Source organism: Typopeltis vanoorti, chromosome 16, assembly GCF_054136105.1.
Source record: "Typopeltis vanoorti isolate ZY-2024b chromosome 16, IOZ_Tvanoo_1.0, whole genome shotgun sequence".
NCBI lineage: Eukaryota > Metazoa > Arthropoda > Arachnida > Uropygi > Thelyphonidae > Typopeltis > Typopeltis vanoorti.
In genome coordinates this window covers 88,829,823-88,851,110 of record NC_143564.1, presented here as the reverse complement: position 1 = coordinate 88,851,110, position 21,288 = coordinate 88,829,823, and the positions used below count along the sequence as shown (strand labels likewise).

The window sequence follows — 21,288 nt, the reverse complement described above, 5'->3', positions numbered from 1 at the left end:
AGGCTTCTTATGTAGTACCAATCTTGAACTCTGATGTTGAGTTCGGGTGTCTTTCAGGATTTGTTCTAGTAGCCGACTTTTCGCTGATCGTTCTGGTTCCCTGGCAAAAAGAACAGGTGCCTTGTTTAACCGAACAATGACCCAGCTGGCATGAAATTCTGTCATGTTGTACCATCATTTTATGTTGTGGTTTAAACCAGTAAGAATAAAATTTGGTCAACCAAATCCTAAATTGCTAGCCCATTCTCATTCATTCAGTATTCAGTTAGATACCTAACAGGGTACCCAACGAGGTGAGGATTGGACATTAGATCAGAAACCCTGGTCAGTTCTTGGCATTCCTTTAAAGGCTATGTGGAGGTCTCCTCTCAGTTACACAACTTTCACCCTTAGCTCTCCCAAATATAAACATTAATTTAAAAAAAAAAGCAATAAAACAATCCAAGCAGCTCCCTCAGAATATTATTTTGTTCATCAGTGTTTATATTAACTGTTTTATTAAGGTAATTTAAACATTTCAGTGGAAGTGGTGCTTGCAGTGAGACCTAGGTTCTAGTCTAGTTGCTGACTGGAAGAACTATTTCTAAGCCTGTCTTCGGCCGGTTCCCGAGTTAGTCGATCTCTGGCACGGAAAAAACCGGATTTTTCCTCCTGGAAACTCAGCTTTTTCATCCCGTAAACTCAAGAAAATCGACCGTAGTACCCACTTTATTTCAGACAGTAACATATCTTGTTAGGGTTAGGTAGCAAGAGATGGCATCACTTGTTTGCAGCCTCTTCATCGGTGGCTGCTATAATTAGTGATAGACATGGGCCAGCAATCTCTGATTGGCTACCGGTAGAGATTGAACTGCCCACTCGGTCTCCAAAAGCTAGATAGGGTATAAAGGCCTCGCCTACTCCCTATAAGGGAATAAAAGGCGTTAGCTGATTTATTCTTTTTTTTTAATAGAAATGTTATATCCATTTATTAATTTTTGAGGGTTTTGCCACCCTCCACTACATTTAACAAAAAGTGTAAAAAGGAAATAAAAAATTATTTCACAGTCTCCATGCCTTCAAATTTGTTGCAATATATTTTAATTGGAACACTTCAAATGTAGAGAAATAAAAAAAAAAGAAAAAAATCAAGTGAAAAGTTGAAATGCTACATATGCAAGGGAATCATAATTGATGTTGAGACATAGCACCTCCAATGGCAAAAAATGGAACTAGGCCACTCTGAAATATGTAATTTGGTTATATATGGGATACATGGCTAATGGAGATTTGAATAATACAATTCACTATATTATGTAAATTATGGACTACAGAAATGTTTACATCATAACCTCAGGCAGTGATGATATTTCTGGACAGTCAGTGTTTCTCAATGATGTTTGTATTAGAATGCGTGTGTTGAGACTTAAGTGCTGTGAAGAATTCATGCTGGAGGTTTAATGGAATATTATCAACACTGAGAAAGGATTAAAACTAATTTTAATACTTCCAATATTTTGTCTCCGTCACAGACACATCTTCAGGGATTACAAAAAAAACTTTTTGTAACACACACACAAAAATAATACAATAGTGAGTGAAACTAAAGCCCTATCTAGGTGGTGCACCCTCTACGGGCATTTGCAGGTGGCCTAGGATGTAAAGAGGGATCTCTGATAATTAATGTTTCCTAAATTTTGGAAAGTTTAATGCAACTGTATTTGTTTAAATTCAGCCGATTCCTGAGTGCAGATGCAGATTCAAAGAATAGTCTTTCTTTATTGAATTCACTATGGTGAATCATGACAGTTTTTTTCCAGAAGATCCTATGGGTTGTATCCAAAACATGGTTTGCAAGGCCAGATTGACCATAATCGTGATTTCAGATATATGATGTATTCTTCTAACCGGATGGTTGCTGATCTATCTGTCTGTCCGAAGTAAGCTAGTTTACAGGCACAAGGTACTCTATATACTCCAGGCACTGAGAGAGGAGGGAGCTGGTCTTTGGTGGAACGGATAACGTAAACTTGCTACCCTTATCCGTTCCACCAAAGACCAGTTCCCTCCTCTCTCAGTGCCTGCAGTATATGAAGTACCTTGTGCCTGTAAACTGGCTTACTTTGGACAGACAGGTAGATCACCAAACATCTGGTTAGAAGAACACAAGTCACACATCTGCAATCACGATTATGGTCAATCTGGTCTTTATATCAATTTCTTCCATTCTTTTCTGTATTGAGCTCATCCAGTCCAAGATTCCCATCTCAGCTAAAACTTTTTGGAGGTTATCCTCCTAACATAGCCTCAGTCTTCCTCTAAGTTGCTTTCCTTCACACGTGCTTGTTTAACCATTCTCTCTCTCTCTCTCTCTCTTCACCTATTCTTTCTCTATGTCCATGCTATCTCAATCTGCATGCTCTGAATTCATCAGATAGAAATGGGGATCTATAGCATTAGTGCAGTTCTTGATTGTGTCTTCTCCATTCACTGTTATTTTTACAGGTCCCAAGATTTTTCTGATTTTATTTTCATAGATCTGCTTCTGCATCTTGGTCTGTTATGTCCTAGGTTTCTCCTCCATATAAAATAATAGGTCCAATGATTATTTTGTATATTTCTATTTTAACTCTGCTTGATAGAATGTTGGAAGGTAAATGATGTCGACTGAGGCATGTGTTCTAATAAGACCGTAGCTAGGGTACATGCTATCCCTAAGCAAAGAATTATTTTGCCACTCCTAAATTCCAGGAAAAATATAAAATCAAAAACAAGAAAACATCTATTTTTATGGCTAGTATATAATTTTGCCAATTTTTTGCCACCCTCCAAACTTGCTGCCTCGATGCAATGTCTTAGTTGCTTAGTTATGATGACCCTGATTCTAGGTTGCATTTTCTGTACTAATTTTATTATCTCGAGTAATCGATGTTCCAGTGTTTGTAGTGGCATTTTTAAATTTCAGGTATTGATGGCAAACTGGTCATTTCTCCCTGGATTGTTGTTTCTACATACACTTAAATATTCAGTTTTATACTGGTTGATTTGTAATCCTAGCTTTTCAGCAGAAGTTTTTAAGTTTTCTGAATGTTATTCTAATGTCTTCAGTATTTTCTTCAACTAGGCATCTATCATCAGCATATATTATTACTGTTCTGATAATGTTATTTTTAACACACCTCCCATCCATGAAATACGTACTATAAACAACAATACATTCGTACCATGGGTAGGTGGTCTAATGATTTTTTTTCCATACTTTTTTTTAAATTAAATTTTTATATATATATATATATGTTAAAGATATTGGTTTTATTGATTATGAGAAACCTCTGATTCAGTAAAAACTTGTGCAATATTTAAAGCATTATGAAGCAAACAAGTGGAGAAGCCATATGTATGTCAGGACCATCAAATCAGCATACATCAATCGCAATGGCACCCTGAAGATAAATGGAAGCTATTTAAGCCATTTACACTTTGCAGATGACAACGTTATCTTTATTTCAACTGCACATGAACTACAGACTCATATCCATGAACTTCAAATTGCTAGCAAAATAGCTGGCCTAAAGATAAACCTAAAGAAGACCCAAGTTATGTTCAATAGCTATGTCCTACCAGAAATAATAAAAATCAATAATGATGAAATTAAACAAGTAGATATTACATATACTTAGGACATCGGATATCAATGGAACAAAATTAAAAGATGCATGATGCTTGGGTGGAAAGCATTTGGAAAATTACATTCAATATTCAAAAGCCAATTACCATTATGCTTGAAGAGAAAAGTTTTTAACCAATATATTCTTCTGATATTGATATATATGGCTGTGAAACATGGACACTAAAGGAAAAGGAAATTCAAAAATTAAGAACAACACAATTTAGTATGGAAAGAAGTATGCTTGGTATAACAAGACTGGATCACAAAAGGAATATGTGGATAAGAAATCAAACCAAAGTCTCTGACATCATAGGAAGAGTGAAACATCTGAAGTGGCAATGGGCTAGGCATATTTCTCGAAGACAAGATCAATGATGGACAAAAGAAGTACTGGATTGGATTTCACGAGAGGAAAAATCACAGTGGATTGATATCAGATTTGCAGGACGTGAGAAAGCAGAGCCACGGACAGACAACTTTGGAGTAATCTTTGAAAGGCTTTCATCCAGCAGTGGATTAATAATGGTTGCTTCTGCTGATGATATATATATATATATATTTTTTTTTTTAAATTTATTTTACATAGTCTAGAAATCCTGCCTAGACCTAATATGGAACTTTTAAAACCACTTCAGGAATCTAAGAAGTAGGTGATGGCCTCTCTTGCAATGAAATTCATCTTCCAGCCAAAACAATCACATATATCCATGCCCAAGGCAAGATTTAAAACCATAGCCTTTTGGTTGAAGAGCTGATATGCTAATCACTCAGCCAATCATGTTGGCATTATCATTTACAGTTTCTTGAATTTTCTCAATCAAATAAAGCATATTACCTTTTAGAAGTCGTGTATTCAAATATAAATGTAAAATATACTTTAGAAGTTTATTTTTTAATATATTCAATTATTCAGAAAACACACTGCTACTGGTCTGTAATTTCTATCATTTTTCAACATATTTTAAGCCAAACAAGTGTTATACTCCAGCTATTTCCTAATAAAAATAATCTCTCAATTAATGACTAATAAATCTCACATCAAAAGTAAGGAAAAAAACATGTTCACTACATGCAGATTTATTATATATGTAATTTATAATCTATTACATAATTTCCAAAATATATTATGTTCAAATTTTATTGTATTTTGTGAGGTGCAAAAATGTAATTATTAACAGCTTAATTTTCATATGTACATATTTTAAAAAAGTTCTTAAACAGTTTATCACTATTCCTTTATTTATTTAGATGAATAATTAAAGAATCAATTTAAAATATTAAAAATGTTATGGTGTACAACGATCTACAAATCTGGGATAGAGACAAGAATCTCTAATGTGATAGCGATTCAGAAGCCAAGTAATGAATCTCTCCAGTCCTAAACCATAACCTCCATGGGGACAACTACCATATTTTCTCTGAAATATAAATTCTTTGTTTAATATCCCAGTTTATTTACAAATATAGTACTGAATTAGAATCTTTAAAAAATGGATTTCTTTATAAACTTTTATACAAGGATTTTTATATGAAATTATATATCTAGATATATATAGAACTTAATAAAATGGCTATGGTCCTCTCATCATTGAAACAGTGCAATTGCTATACAGAGATGCACACTTCTGTTTAAAAATCAACGACCGGCTCACTCGCACTTTGTCATACTCTCGAGGGATCAAGCAAGGATGTCCTCTCTCTGGACAATTATACACACTGGCCATAGAACCCTTCTTAAAAAGAGTACATGACAACATCATCTCCAAAAGAACCAGCATAACAGATCCACATCAAAAAATAACCCTATTAGCATATGTCGATGACGTCACTGTAATAATCCGAAATAAAGAAGAAATGACAGTAACCGAGGAAGCACACAGACTATATGCACAAGCCTCAGGGACCAAATTAAATTCTTTAAACTACTGGCTTGTGGTCAGGCAGATGGAAGGATAGAAATGATTCTCCGATTGAATGTACCTGGTCAAGTGAAGGACAAAGATACTTAGGTGTGTACCTTGGCAACAGCAGAATATATAACACACTGAAATGGACAAAGCTGCCCAACCGTTTTAAACAGGTGCTAAGTAAATGGAACAGCATTCGTTCCATGTCTTCACTTAGAGGAAGAGTACTAATAGTAAACCAGATGGCTGCGAGTGTGTTATGGCGTACCCTTCAAGTACTCAACCCCCCCCTGAAGAATTTATCCATCACATTCAAAAGGCAATCAAATGTTTCCTCTGGAACAATACTAACTGGACAACATACTCCGAAATCTGCAAGCCACTCAATAAGGGAGGTAGGCCTTATTTCCCTTGAAAACAAGATTACATCCTTCAGGATAATCCTTCTCCTAAAGACACTTCAGTCCAGTCAGGCTTACGTAACCACCTTCAAATACATCATGAAATCATCCACCCGAGGACTTACACTTTCCACAATCCTTCAAATGGCCATTTCTAAACCATCTTTTCTTAAACTACCTCATTTTTACAAAGATGCTCTACAGTGGTGGAAAAAGACAGAACTTCATCACACACTGACAGGATCAACAGTCAGCTTTACTATCAGAACCACTGTTTTCAAACAGAAACATAGCAAGTCTCACAACTGGCCAGCCCTTTCTTTTCCCTACCTGGAACTGGGCAGGAATAAGAATCATAGGGGACCTCCTGACCCAGACCCTAAAGTGGAAAACATTCACAAGCCTACCAACGAAGAACCCCAAAACTGAAAAGCAATATCAACAGCTGCAAGCTGTTATTAGAAAAGCCTATTCAGATATCGCTACACCTCAGGGAATCCGTATTTCTTCTAGAAACTGCAGGGGGCCTACCTTTCATCTTGCATTATCTAAAGCCTCACTTTCAATTATTTCTTCCAACTACAAGAGAATACCACTTCCTCATATCAGTGCCTCCAACTTCGCCCTTCTTATATTCATCCTTAACCCTCTCATTTACTAAGCTGCACATGCCTCCCAGTTTTCACTGGGATCTTCCATATAAATCGAGATGTGCCAAACCAGATTCCGACACACAGTGGAGGCTATGGCATAACATCTTGCCAACTCCTACTAAGCTCCACAAATTTCAGCGAAGACAATCGGATCAGTGTCTATTCTGCAAGGCACCTTGGAACATACACATATCTAACCTGTCCTGCAAACAAAAGCAATGATCACCTATGTCTTGAATACAGCCTCTAGCACCTGTAACTATGCACACAGCCAAGAAGACTACTGGAATTTAGTCCATACAGAAGAGAACAAACACAAAATATGCAATTTCCTCTTCATCTGCACCAAGGCCATCATTTACAGTTTCTACCTTAAGTAATAACCAGCACCCATCCATCACTGAATCAGAACAAACCCTCACGTGTAGCCTACGGCAGAAACTACAAAGCAGGCTTTCACTGGAATTTGATTACTACAAAGAAACAGGAACTGTCACAAAATTCATAGAGTGGAATCCAACAGGTACCCTGTTCTGGATTGCTGACGACAATACACTTCAGCTGGAGAATAACTAAAAGTGATGCTGAACTGTAATATTGACTCTTACTGAAAAGACACATCCTGTCTATCACTAATGTACTTTTTTCCTTCATTTCTATTGTATATCTAAAAAGAAAATCCTTTTTTCCTGCAATATTCATTCTTATAATATGTAAATAGTCTGTTTTTGTTATCTATCCTCCAATATATATTTTATCAAGTTCTAGATATATATAGATAGATATATAGATATGATAGTTATCTAGAAATTATATATCTAGATAACTATCATTATCATGTTTAAACACAGAGATTTCATAATTTTTTTTTAATTAGAAAGTTATGAAATCAACAGACTATTTCATGACACTGAAACACAGAAATAAAAAAGGAAATTTATAAATTTTCTATCAACTAATAAGAATAATTGGTAATGATAACTCAAATATAATATTATAAATATTATAAATATTATAATATTTATAATATTTATCATATCTGGATTCAATGCTAAAGAATTTGATTTTATTTTCCTAATCTAAACGAAAAATAGAAAACTTTGCCTACATTGAATTGTTACCTATATAGCAATATAGGCAAATTCTTAATGACTTGTTCAATATTTATTTTTAAACCTTAACAGAACAATCAGTTTAGTAAGAAAGAAATTATTGAACCATTTGATGAAATAATATGCCCTGAATTTGATGCAAACTTCTACACCTTTTTTAAAGCATTTTTCAGACTCCACACATTTGAAAGTGAATTTTCTGTCAAATGTTAATATCTTTCCACTATAAAATAAATATTTCTATTTTGGAACAACAAGCTATAATGAATTTTCTTGATACATAAGAAATTTTTTCTAAGGATCATTCCAGATCTAAAATATTGAATACAACATGAAAAACCATTCAGAATGAAATTTTGGATGGTGTAGGTCTGATAATGCATCATCATTATTATTTCCCTCTTATAGAAACACTAAGAATGTTTTAGGTTTCTCTGGTTTCGATGATGCATCCAATTTCTGGTTTAGGTCACATGACATGAAATATACAAATTTTTTATCTGACTTAGAAATCTCTACTAGTTTCATGTGCTGACAGATACACTTTATCAGGAGCCTAATGAATATCACAGAATTTAAATAAAATTAAAGCTAGAGGTAAACATATCACATTTAGCAATGAAATAATACAACTAATGATAACATTAAACTAAACAATGAATGCATGAAACCATGTTTACTAGTTAGTAAGCATGGCTTTATGCATTCATTGTTTAATTTCATCAGAAGTTTGAAGAATGAAGACCAAATCTGGTGAAGGATCAAGCCATGATTTTTGTTGCAGTGGGTGTGCCACATTTTGGAAGCCTCCAAAATGCTGCACACTCCTATTCAGTTCAAAACTTTGCTGCTAAAGTACTGAGTGTTTGTCAACAGTTATGCAGAAAGCTAATCCAGAATTGTATTATATATTTTTTTTTTTTTTAACTTTTATAAAATTACATGCTAATTTCTCCAGAACATCCTGTTTGGCCAACATAGCAAATGCCACAAAAATAGTGAATCCTCTGGTCCTGAATTCTTGAGGGGAGGTGGGGAGATGAGATATTTTATTTTATTTTTTTTTTGAGAGAGGGGGGGGTGGTGGTAAGAATCTGAAAATTTTGTATAGTAGAATGAAAGCCATGGCACTTTTATATCATGACTTCAAAGTAAATGAGATTTTTTTCTGTGATACTGTAGATGTGAGGAAGGATGACCACACCTTTTGAAGTCTTGTTTGTTAGCCAATAGCTTTAAAAGGTGTGGTCATCGTTGGGTGGAGTTTTTAAAATCTTATCGTCTTGTGCCCATGTCCAATAAAATCTAGGGCATAAGTAAGATAACAAAGATATATATATATTATTAATTTAATTTAAATGACTTAAACACTGAGATAAAGAATAAGGTTTAATGAGGACACTACTAGTTTCGTTGGTAATCCAACTTCTTCAGGTGTCAAAGTACAAAGAAACATGCAAAATAATCTGACAGAAATATAAACTCTGTTGAAGGCTGCCAACATCAAATAGACTGGAATCAAATTTCTAATATTCACAAATGTTATGATGAACTTGAAAGACGTATTCTTGATTCAAAAGAAATTACCCTCGATTCAACCGACATTAATAGCAGCCTTAGCTACAGTTTGCCAGATTCTGATTCTCGCAATATCTCATGCACACGTAAACATTCAGCTGGAACTGTAGCAGCAACTCCGATTTAAACTGTACAGATCGACTAAAAACTGTAGTACAGTTGTAGTATGTTGTAGTTGTTAATCTCATACTGTGCCTAATTTATAAATTAAACTATCATAGGTATGGGGTATGGTATGTATAGGAAAAAGAAACATAGTATATATAGAGTCCTAGGGGGAACTACTCTATATATTTTTTTCTATGTTGCTGTAGATGGTATAGGCTCTGTTCCTTAGTGTTTGATTGTTCCTATCGTCTGTAAGGGTGATAAGAAAAAAGCATATAGGAATCTACTGGCATTAGTGGGTTTTCAGTACACTGAAATATTAAGTCTTTTATACTCAGAGACACCTAGGAGAATGTAGGGGAAAGACAATGTCCTGCAATTTTCAAGCTGAAGAATGAACTTTATATTACGATGTAGGCCATTAAAATAGTTTCTGAAATACTCCAAATCTCTGGTTTTCAATGGTATCTGTCTATGGCTTTCTTTTCAAAAGACTATAAATAACTTAGCTATAACTGGAGATGGGGAGACTGAGTGAGACCTTTTGCTCATTCCCAGTATCTATCCTGAAATCAAAGTCTTCTCTATGGAGTGCCTAAACAAGACAACAGTATCCAATGGAAAAAGATCTAAGTAAATCTAAATTTTGAGAGAAACTTGTTACATGAAATTAAGATTTATCAGCATGTTAGCACAAAAGTATATCTAACATATTGACAGATATTTCAGTTTGAAAATAACAAACTCTCATCAGTGGCTTGACAGGAAACAGTTTTTTACAAGGTAGAATACAAACAGTTGATCATTCAAAATTAGAACGAGCCACATGATGTTCCATAGCTAATCACGATATCATTTCACTGAAGAAAGGTAAACATAAGAGTGCAGAAATAAATTACATGTATAAATTTACAATGTCATACAAAAAACTTTATTAATTTATAACATCATATTAAAAATATCATTAGACAGATGTAGTATCTAGAAGGCCTTAATTAACATAATAATAATGTGTTATTCAATTCAAACTTTCCCATATTTCTGACAAGGATATGCAGTCATTCTGATTCAAGTTAGGGCGCTGAAATAAGGCCTCAGCACTTTGAATAGGCTATTCGGATTTATACCAACATCTGTGTAGAAGGAGAGTTTTGGACCAGAGAATGTTGTTTTGTCTTGTCTCTATTCCGTGTTGTGACTTTTTTTTTTTTTTTTTTTAATTAAAACCTTCTAGATACTACATCTGTCTAATGATATCTTTAATATGATTTTATAAATTTTTGCATGACATTGTAAATTTATACATGCAATTTATTTTTAACTCTTATGTTTGCCTTTCTTCAGTGAAATGATATCATGATTACCGATGTAACATCACACCGCTTGTTCTAATTTTTAATGATCAATTGTTTGTATTCTATCCTCCTATCCTAATTTACACTCACTGTAGACCCACACATTTTTACCATGTAGGTATTCAGAACCGAAATCCTACAGAATAGGTTGGTTATTACTCCTTATTCCGAAGGTGTCATATGTCTGTAGAAGCATGTGTACATGGGGACAGTTTGCCTGTTCCGGGGGACAAAAAACCAGAGTTTCCGGGTGGAAAAAAAACCCTACCTCTGTATGAGACCGGCTAACTCACCTTTAGTAGAAGGAGACCAGATAAAGGTTCCTCACGTCACTGACGGGAATCGAACCCCTGGTCCTTCCAACCAAAAGACTTCATCTATACTGACTGAGCTACGGAGGCTCCGTTTGTATTCTACCTTGTAAAAAACTGTTTCTTGTCAAACCACTAATGATAGTTTGTTATTTTCAAACTGAAATATCTGGCAATATATTAAATATATGTTTCTTGTGCTAGCATGTTGATAATTCTTAAGTAGATCTAAAGTTTCTTCTCAAGGGACATTTGAATAAATAGGTAACATCTAATACGTGTGGATAGGCTTATGTGTTCGTCCGACATGTTATGATAGGTTTCACGGTATAAAAGAACACAGATGGTTAGGCAAATAACTATTTATTAACTTAAGGCTAATATTTCGCTGGTCTTATATCCAGCATCTTCAGAGCACACAACACAAAGTTTGTTACAAAGGCAAGACAACCACAATCCGGTGTAACAGTGGGGACAGTATAAGTGATTGCAGCATGCAACTCTATTTCAAAACTAAAAAAAAAAAAAATTTTTAAGTTTTGAAATAGAGTCCAAATGATAAAAAATAAAAGTAATAAATATTAATTTGGTCTTAGGATGACTGTCTCCCAAATCTTTGGTAGATTTATACAGCCATACTTGTTAAGGTTTGGGGGTATGTTTCAAGGCTTCTGTTGATTCCAGGAACAACCTCTCTGACTTGTAGAAGCTTCTGTGCATTACTTTTGTTTCTTTCCAATTGATCCTGTGTGCAGGGGTATCCAGAGCATGGTCTGCCAGACCCGACTTACCATAGCGAAAGTGTCGGATATATTTTTTGTGTTCACTGAGGCGGATGTCCACATTTCTTCCTGTCTGTCCGTAGTAGGCTTGATGGCAAGAACAGGGCACTTCATAGACACCAGGATGTGATAAAGGAGTGCATTTGTCCTTGGGTGAACGGAAGAGAGTTGCTTTTTTATAAGGTTTAAATACTGTGCATAATTGGTGTTTGTTAAGCAGCCCAGATATCTTTTCAGATGTGCCTTTAATGTATGGGATGGTGATTGTTTAGCCTTAAGTTAATAAATAGTTATTTGCTTAACCATCTGTGTTCTTTTATACCGTGAAACCTATCATAACAGGTAACATCTAAGTTTTCCAAGATCTGATGGTTCTATTAATACATTCTTCATTAAGTGTAACAGTTATTAATGAATGACTGTTATGCCAATGTGTAGTGACATCAACTGAGACAGATGTTTAGACAAACTGAAGGTAGGCGAATCCCTGTAAAGAGAGAGAGAGGTTTGTGTTGGAGGTACTTTACAAGCCAGAGATGTGAGACTTGTCAGAAGCAGGGAAAATGAATTGACGGAAGTAAATGCTGAAAGGCACAAAACTGAGAGTGTTGTAAAGAATGAAGTTAATGATAATGAAAGAATGGTTGAATGAACTGATAACATACTGTACCTGTCTTTCAAGTACATACTGTACCTGAAAGACAGGTAGTATGTCCACTGTCCACTATTAACTAATTGTTGCTGTTCAATACTGTTCACTGTGACCCCCCCCCCCCCCCCCAGTGTGTGTGTATGCACGTATGCTCTGAAGATGATGGTATCTAACACATAGAACATTCCTAACCAGGAAACATCAGATGAACCTATAGTTCATCTGATGTATCTATAATACATTTCTATGGCTGTCATTTAAGAATTTGTTGAAGGCTCATTTAAATAGTAGGACAACTTTTTAAATGATCCTACTATTTGAATCCCCAACAAAATTAAATTCTTAATTTTGTCGGGGGTTCATCATAGCTCTTCCAAAGATCCTCTTCCACACCTGATCCACCCAGGAGATTTACAAAATTCAATGTACTTGCAACCTATCTTACATAGGGGAAACAGGATGCACTATCCCAATCAGAAAAGACGAACACAAACGACACATTAAATACCTCCACTATGGTAAAACAGGGCTATCCGACCACACACTCCAAACATGACACAGGATTGATTGGAAAGGCACTAAGTCCCTACACTGCACCAAAACCTGATTTGAGAGAAAATTCAAAGAAGCTTGTTAAATGCTAAAACATTATCCAAACCTGAACAAAAATGATGGATTAATCATTCCAAGAATGTGGGGGACTCATCTGCAATCCTTATAACAACCAGAACAAACCCAGAAAAAATCTCAATACGAGAGGAATAGAAATGTTTAACGTAGTTCCGTTTTTAATTTATTTTATTTATTTCAATTTTTTTTTTTTCCACAAGAGGTCAGGCAAGATTGACAAGCATCTAGATTCATTTTACCTTTGTATACTGCAGTGTCATATAACTTGTATCTTTTACATATGTATACCTCAATACAGTAACAAAGTAACACATGTTACTTTCCTAATGTTAAGTAAAGTAATTATTCTAACACGTGTTGTGTCTCCATAAATTCTTCACTATGAATGTTGACCACTGTGTAACCTTAAAAAAAAAAAATTGTGATAAGCAAATCTAACAGAGGAAGGAAGGCTTTAACGGCTTCTAATTCGAGAGTGAATGCAAGTTTATACTTTTGAAAAAAACATCTAAACCTAACAAGAAAAAATTCCAAAATGCAAAATTATAATTCAGATAAGAGAGTCCACTGATTTCTGCTTGCATATAAACTAGCCATGCAAAATATTGTTGCTTTTTTTTTTTTTTTGATGAATCCAAAGCTATGTGGAAGGGCAAGAATCTATTGGTTTCTGGATACATAATTAAGTAATTATTAAGAGTATTTCATCTTTTGTGTTATATCACTATTCTGATTAACACTCCTGTGGATAACATCCCTCATCTACAACTAATAGGTTATGGGTTCAAATCCTATGATGAACGTGTGCGTGAATATTTTTAGGTGCAAGATCAATTTCAAACATGTTGTGACACCACTATCTCACTTATTAAAAATAGCACTTGGAAAAGTTATATTTTTGGTCTCTAAAACAGGTTTCCAGATTATGTAAAAAAACTTATTTTTGAATAAGTTTTTTACCTTGGAAAATAGGCTATCTATTGTCCAACCAAGTCAGCAAATTACTCAACATAGTTGCAACATAACAAACTTCCACAGAAAACGGTCACAAAAGCAATCATTATTCCCTGTCAGGTGCCTTCTCCCTCCAGGAGATTGACTACCATGTGTCTTCACCATGTCCTATTCTGCACCTCTCTGCTGCATTTCTCATATGAGAGATAGGTCCAGTCTTCTATAATTTTTATCCACTCCGGTCTTCCTCTTTCCCTCAACAGCTCCTTCGAGAAGTGTCCTTTGCAGGCAGTTATGTCTCAGAATATGCCCAAAATATCTGACTTTTCTCTTTCTAATTTCTTTCATCAGGCTCCTGTTGATGCCCGCCATCTCTAGTACCTCTTCATTTGTCTTTTTTTCTTTCCATGATATTCTCATAATTCTTCACAGCATCCACATTTCAAAGGCCTCCAGTTTTTTCACACTCAGATTGGAGTGTCCATGTCTCTACTCCATATAATAATGTAGACCATATGTAGCATTTGGAGATTCTTAGTCTTGTTTTCAGATTTAATTCTCTAGCTGTTAGTAGATTTTTCATACTGTTGAAAGTTGACCTTGTGATTTCAATCCTTTTTCTAATTTCATCTTCTGTCCTGCCGTTCTCTGTGATCAAGTGTCCGAGGTATATGTATTTTTGCGCCTGTTCTAATTTATTTCCTTTTATATCGATGCATATTTTTGGTATTTTCTTTTCTCTTGAAATTATCATGATTTTTGTCTTTTTAAAGTTGAAACTGAGGCCATACTGTTTGCTATACTTGAGGGTATCATCTATAAGAGTTTTGAGGTCACATTTGTTTTCAGCTAGAAGAACCATGTCATCTGCATATCTTAGGTTATTAATATTTCTGCCCCCTACAGTGATTCCTTTGAGGTTACTAATTTTTTAAATATTTCTTCTGTGTATAGGTTAAAGAGAATCGGAGAAAAGACACAGCCTTGTCTCACCTTTCTGAACTGGAGATTCTTCTGATGTCTCTCTATTTATTCTCAAAGATGCAGTCTGTTCCCAGTAAAGATTAGTTAATAGCCTAATGTCTTTTCCATCCATGCCTATTTTTGAAAGGATTTCAATTAATTGTTCATGTTGGACATTGTCGAATGCCTTTTTGTAATCAATAAAACAGAGGCACACATCTTTTTGTTTTTCTAGATATCTTTCTATGATGGTTCTGGTGTTGAAAATACCTTCTCTTGTACCTACATTTTCCTTGAAGTCACTTTATGTATCATTTATTTCTATGTTTATTTTTCTTTTATTTCTTTCAAGAATAACATGTAGGAGGACTTTTGATACTTGACTGATTGTCCTGAACTCTTCACATCTTGTAGCTTTTTTTGGGGGGGGGGGAATCATTATTAAGATAGCTCAAAACACTTGTTTTCTACAAAAAATCGAATAAAATATCTCAAGTGACATTCTAAACATGCTGATGATATCACAAAAATGAGCCCTGCCTAATGAAGGACCATGCAAGAAATCAAGCGAGCAAGTATTTAAGTATTTCCACCTCACAATATGCATGTATGAGACAAGCTCCAGTGTGAGCATGTTAGCAATAACGTTAAATATGCTTGTTGATTAACTACTTAATTTATTATTGCTCATTTTATTTTATTTTTTCAAAATTCTTCCTATTCTTCTCAGAAGAAGAACTTGGTCCTTAAAAGGAGGTTGAGGACATCTTTCTCAAGATGGCAAAATAGATTGCTTGATTGAAATGTCTAGGAATAAACCTCAGAAATCTGGAACATTAATGTTCTGACCACAATAGTAAGCAGAATACCAAATGTAGGTGAAGACCAGAGTTTAGCATACTGTCTTAAGTATTTTAGTAAAAAAAAAAAATGAAATATCCTCTGCTTACACCTTCACGTTGATGGCTTACTAGCAGCCCTGGAAGAGTAAGTTTGCAAGTGTATCAATTTAAAATGGGCTGAGTTTTAATACAAGTAGGAATGGAAGTAACAGAGCAGATAGAGTGCAAAACCAGAAGAGAAAATAGTACAGTATACTGACAGAAATCCTGTCACTTCAATGAATACTTCATAATACAAAATGGGAGTTGTAGAGGCTGGAAAACTTCTTAGTCAATATCAAGAGAGCTAAGAAAGGAGAAAAATACAAGGGAGAAATTTGACGTGTCAAAGAACATCAAAGACTGAAAAAGGATATGGTAATTATATGATCAGGGATATAGTAGAAAATCAAATAACAAAAGCAGATTTTCCAGAGGTGAAGATTCATCATGTGATGAGTACAGTGTATTCACAAAGGACATCAAGAATAGAAAGGGAGGGGAGTATTGCTAATGATTGCTGAGGGACTAAATTCAACCAAGTAGAGTTTTCACATGTTTGCTTTAAGGCAGAAGCTAATACAATGGTCTACATCTTGAAAGTTGTCTGGTGTACAGAATGTATGCTTTCTTATAGGATACAACTAACACTACTGTTACGGCTAATTTGAATTATGGAGATATACACCAGAGGGAGGGGAAAGCATGCAAGATAAGAGATATCTATTGAGTTATCAAGGGATAACCACCTTAAACAGTACTGGATAAAAGAAACACTTGACGCAGAATAATGGATCTAGAAATAGTATACGAAAATTAAATATAAATGAAGCTGTTCTTCCTCCAATTGCAAAGCAATCATATAGTTTTAATTTTGAAAGTGACAAATCATGTCAGAGCTTTCAATAAAAAAGGATATAAATATATATATATATTGCTTGAAGCAGTGCTTTTGTATGAAAAAACTACATGACAAAGAAATAAATACTTCATTGGAAAGTGGATTGCAGCTCTCAGAGTTCGGAGAATAAATCACATGGGAGTTAAATGGATGAATAAAATCTTGAAGCAAGAATTGCACGCACACACAAAGTGTTTTGTAACCAATACCTGGAAGAAAGGTGATAACTAGATTCAATAACAATATAAAAAAGCATGCTAGGAATAGTGATAGTCATGGTGAGCAAGGGAAATTCGAACTATGAAGAGCAAATTAACCATAATGGGAAACAGAAGTCGGAGAGAATTTTATTGATATATATATTTTGAGGAGCCTGTGTAGCTCAGTGGATGTGGCATTTGCACACCACAGTGCTTGACTGCATGAAGGAAGACTTGGTTGCCAGCCTGATTGGCCAAGTGGTTAGCATACCCGCTCTCCAGCCAAAAGGCTGCCGGTTCAAATCCCACCATGGGCATTTGTAGTTGACTGTGAAAATACTAGTGCTGGTGGGTGGTAGATGTTGTTGGTGTAGATGATGATAGTAGTTGTGGTTGGTTGTAGCTGGTGGATCCAGAGAGGTGCCCCTCCCTCGATGAGTCTTTGGACTCCCTGGAGGTGCGACAAATAATAATAATTCTTGTGTAGAGGCTTAAGTGCTGTGAAGACATTATGTTGGAGGTTTAATGGATTTTTTTTTTTTTTTTTTTTTTTTTTTTTTTACAACACTCAAAAAGAATTAAAATAGAATTTAATACTTCCTATATTTCGTCCTAGTCACTAGGACATCTACGGGGATTACAAAGACAATTAATGTAACATGCACACAAAAACTTACAATACTAAGCCCAACCACGTGGGTGACACTAAAGTCCTATCTAGGTGGAGCGCCCTCTAAGGGCAGTAGTAGGCAGCCTGGAATGTAAGGTGGGACCTCTGGTGATGACTGTTTCCCAAATCTTCGGAAGCTTAATGCAACCGTATTTGTTAAGATTTGGTTGGTTTCTGAGAGCTGCTGCTGCTTCTAAGAAAAGTCTCTCTTTCTTGAATTTGCTGTGGTGGAGCATGGTCGTTTTCTTCCATGATACTCTGTGGGTGGTGTCCAAAACATGGTCAGCCAAACCTGAATGAATCGTTAAACACAACTATGGCCATTCAGGTTTGGCTGACCATGTTTTGGACACCACCCACAGAGTATCATGGAAGAAAACCACCATGCTCCACCACAGCAAATTCAAGAAAGAGAGGCTTTTCTTAGAAGCAGCAGCAGCAGCTCTCAGAAACCAACCAAATCTTAACAAATACGGTTGCATTAAGCTTCCAAAGATTTGGGAAACAGTTATCACCAGAGGTCCCACCTTACATTCCAGGCCGCCTACTACTGCCCTTAGAGGGCGCTCAACCGATAGGACTTTAGTGTCACCCACGTGGTTGGGCTTAGTATTGTAAGTTTTTGTGTGCATGTTACATTAATTGTCTTTGTAATCCCCGTAGATGTCCTAGTGACTAGGACGAAATATAGGAAGTATTAAATTCTATTTTAATTCTTTTTGAGTGTTGTAAAAAATCCATTAAACCTCCAACATAATAAATAATAATAATATTTGGCAAGTAAAGAAAAAAATGACCATGAAAAAATAACCTTACTGAATGCAGATTGTAGGAAAGTGTCGTGTTAAGATGCTGTAGAAGTAGCTGATTATTAAGTGATCAATTTAGTAGAGTATGCATCCTGGGCAGATTCATTAGCTAAATAAGTGATGTGTGGATATTATGCAAAGGGGAAGGGGACTGAAAGAATGTGAAAGAGAATCAACATATCTCTGACTTAGTCACTCAACTTGAGTCTTGACACAAGCACAATTCCTAGGAAGTGCAAGGAGGGAAAGTATTACTACAAATGTCAAGTTATGTATTTTGGGGAACATTGCAAGCAGAGTATTATATTAATGGTAATCTGCTAGACAAGGGTGGGTTGAAACAGAAGCAAGTAATTATATACCAATCAACTTCCCTGGAGTGGACATTAAGGTGTTGCAGAGAATAGGAAGGACAAGCATTCAAACTGAATAGAGAGTATTTCCTACGGAGGAAAGCATGGCTTCATTAAAGGTGAATCTTACTTTAGTAATATGCTTGCATTTTAAAAGTTTGTTATACAAACTGAAAGGAATGTGTATGCATAAAGGCATTGACAGGGACAGGAGAGGGACTAATTAACAAGTATCAGAGAATAATATATGGAGGCATATATTATTTTCTGATATCTGACAATACCGAGTCTACCAGAAGGAGAATGACACAAAAAGGGTTCCATACTTGGGCCGTTGTTATTTAACCAATAATGAATGATGCTGAGATTATTCTGGATAGAAATGCAAAATTTTTTGCTGATGCAAAGTTGGAAAATGTAATATGGGAGGTTTCCAATAAAGATTCCATACAGGTTGATCTGAATAACTAGTTTTGTGGACAAATGATAATGAATGTCACTTATTATTATTAGGTATTATTATTATACGGGCATGGAGTCTGAAGACTCATCATGGGAGACCCAATCTATCATACCTCTCCTTGAACCTATTAACAGACGAAGCACTCACAACTGACTCCGGCAACCCATTCCACTCATTCACCATCTCCAAGCAAAAAATCTAGTCCTCACACCTCTACTGACCACACTTTTATTCAACTTCCAGGGAGGACCCTCTTGTTGTGATCTCTCTAGCCAAGTGCTGCAACATTTCCCCTGCATCTATCCTATAAAATCCTTTAAGCAACTTCAATGTTTCTATCATATCCCCTCTTTTACTCCTAGCAACCAACTTCTGCAATACACACACCTTCAATCTATCCTCATAGAGAACATTCCACAGGCCACTCACCATCTTGGTCACTTGCCTCTGAATTCTCTCCACAGCTTCCTCATCCTCAAGAAACCCAGGGAGACCAGACTTGAGCACAATAAACCAGATGTGGGCGAGAACGAGAGTACCAGGGGAACGGTAGTATTTTCAGGGAGCTCCCGAAAGCTAAGTACAATTTTGAATGGAAATTAGAATAAATGTTAAAAATCATAACGTAATATTGTCTAAATTTGGTAGCTTGTTGTGTCTGTGTGATTTTGGTGTAAATTCCGTAAATTAATTTAGTCTTTAACGATACGTTTCATATATTTGAATATGGCGGCAATGCTACGTAAGATAATGGCGTCCAAAAATACGACGGCATTGTTCAAAAACTGTAGTGTGAGAGAGTTTGTCCGGTGTGATGTGTGTGGAATGTATGCATTCCCGAATGAGTCTGGAGTATGGGTTGAAAGTGATAGTGGTGGGAGAATGTGTAGAAAGTGTATGCAAAGTGAGGAGTCGAAGTATGTGTCAGGTTGTGAGACAGTTATGGTTGAAGAAAGCCAGAATGCGAGTGAAAATAGTGGCTCGATAGGGAATTGCGGTGTACAAGATGGCAATGTGAGCGGTGATCTAAGAAAGAGTGAGAGCAATTATACAGAAAGAGAAAATGGTTTGAATGATAAAAAAAATGAGGAATTATTTGTAGGAAGTGAGATCGCTAGGCTGCGCGCAGTGATACAAGATGCGCAGCGGCAATTAGAGCACCTGCAAAACTCTTTCCAGAGTGATTCGGCTAACGAAAATAAACAGCGTGGGCAAGTTTCCGAAATGAAGGAGAGAGTATTGTATGGTGACTCGTTATTAAGAGGAGTAATAGATGGGAGTGTAACTAAATCGTACTTGCCGGGTGCGAAATTTAAGGATGTAAGTGAGAGCATTAGAGTGCAAAAACAGAGGGTGAAAGAAATAACAATTGTGGCTGGTACGAATGAATTAAAAGGTGATAAATTTTTTATGAGAGAGGACTTGAAAGTATTGTTAAAGGTAGCAAAAGAAAAGAGTGACAGAGTTAGAATGGTGAGTCTGTTACCGCGGTATGACACAGAGGAGTTTAGAAGGAGGGCCATAATCGCAAATGATATTATGCGCAGGTTATGCGGACGGTGTGGTGTGGAATTTGTGGACGTGTGGAATGAGTTTGATGGGCGAAAGGACTTATACAAGATGGATGGACTGCATTTGAATGGACTTGGTGTGCGGAGACTGGAAAAAGTGTTGCTGAATGAAGTGAAAATGGATGTGCAGAACCAGGGAAACTAGAACTACCAAGGAGGGGGGGAAGTGGATATCCAGACATCAGTGAGACAGTTGAGTGTAAAAATGTATATAATGTACCTGAGCCAGCAATAAGGACAAAAAATGGGAATGGGATATTTAGAATAACGCATCAAGATAGGGGTGGGACAAAGGGAACACTGCAATTCATGTATACTAATGCCAGGAGTATTAGGAACAAGAAGGAAGAATTTTTGGCCTTGATTGGCTCTTCCTGGCCACAGG

The 21,288-nt window shown here is 35.8% G+C and overlaps 1 protein-coding gene across 1 annotated transcript in view; it reads right to left on the bottom strand.

Annotated features, from left to right (window-relative positions):
- Positions 1-4,867: 4,867 nt before the first annotated feature.
- Positions 4,868-21,288, bottom strand: part of AsnRS (asparagine--tRNA ligase) — a 285,820-nt gene continuing 269,399 nt past the window's right edge. Inside the window, exon 16 of the mRNA XM_090406589.1 lies at positions 4,868-5,067. Coding sequence (XP_090262715.1) covers positions 4,936-5,067 — 132 coding nt within the window. The 3' untranslated portion in view covers positions 4,868-4,935. The remainder of the gene's footprint in view (positions 5,068-21,288) is intronic.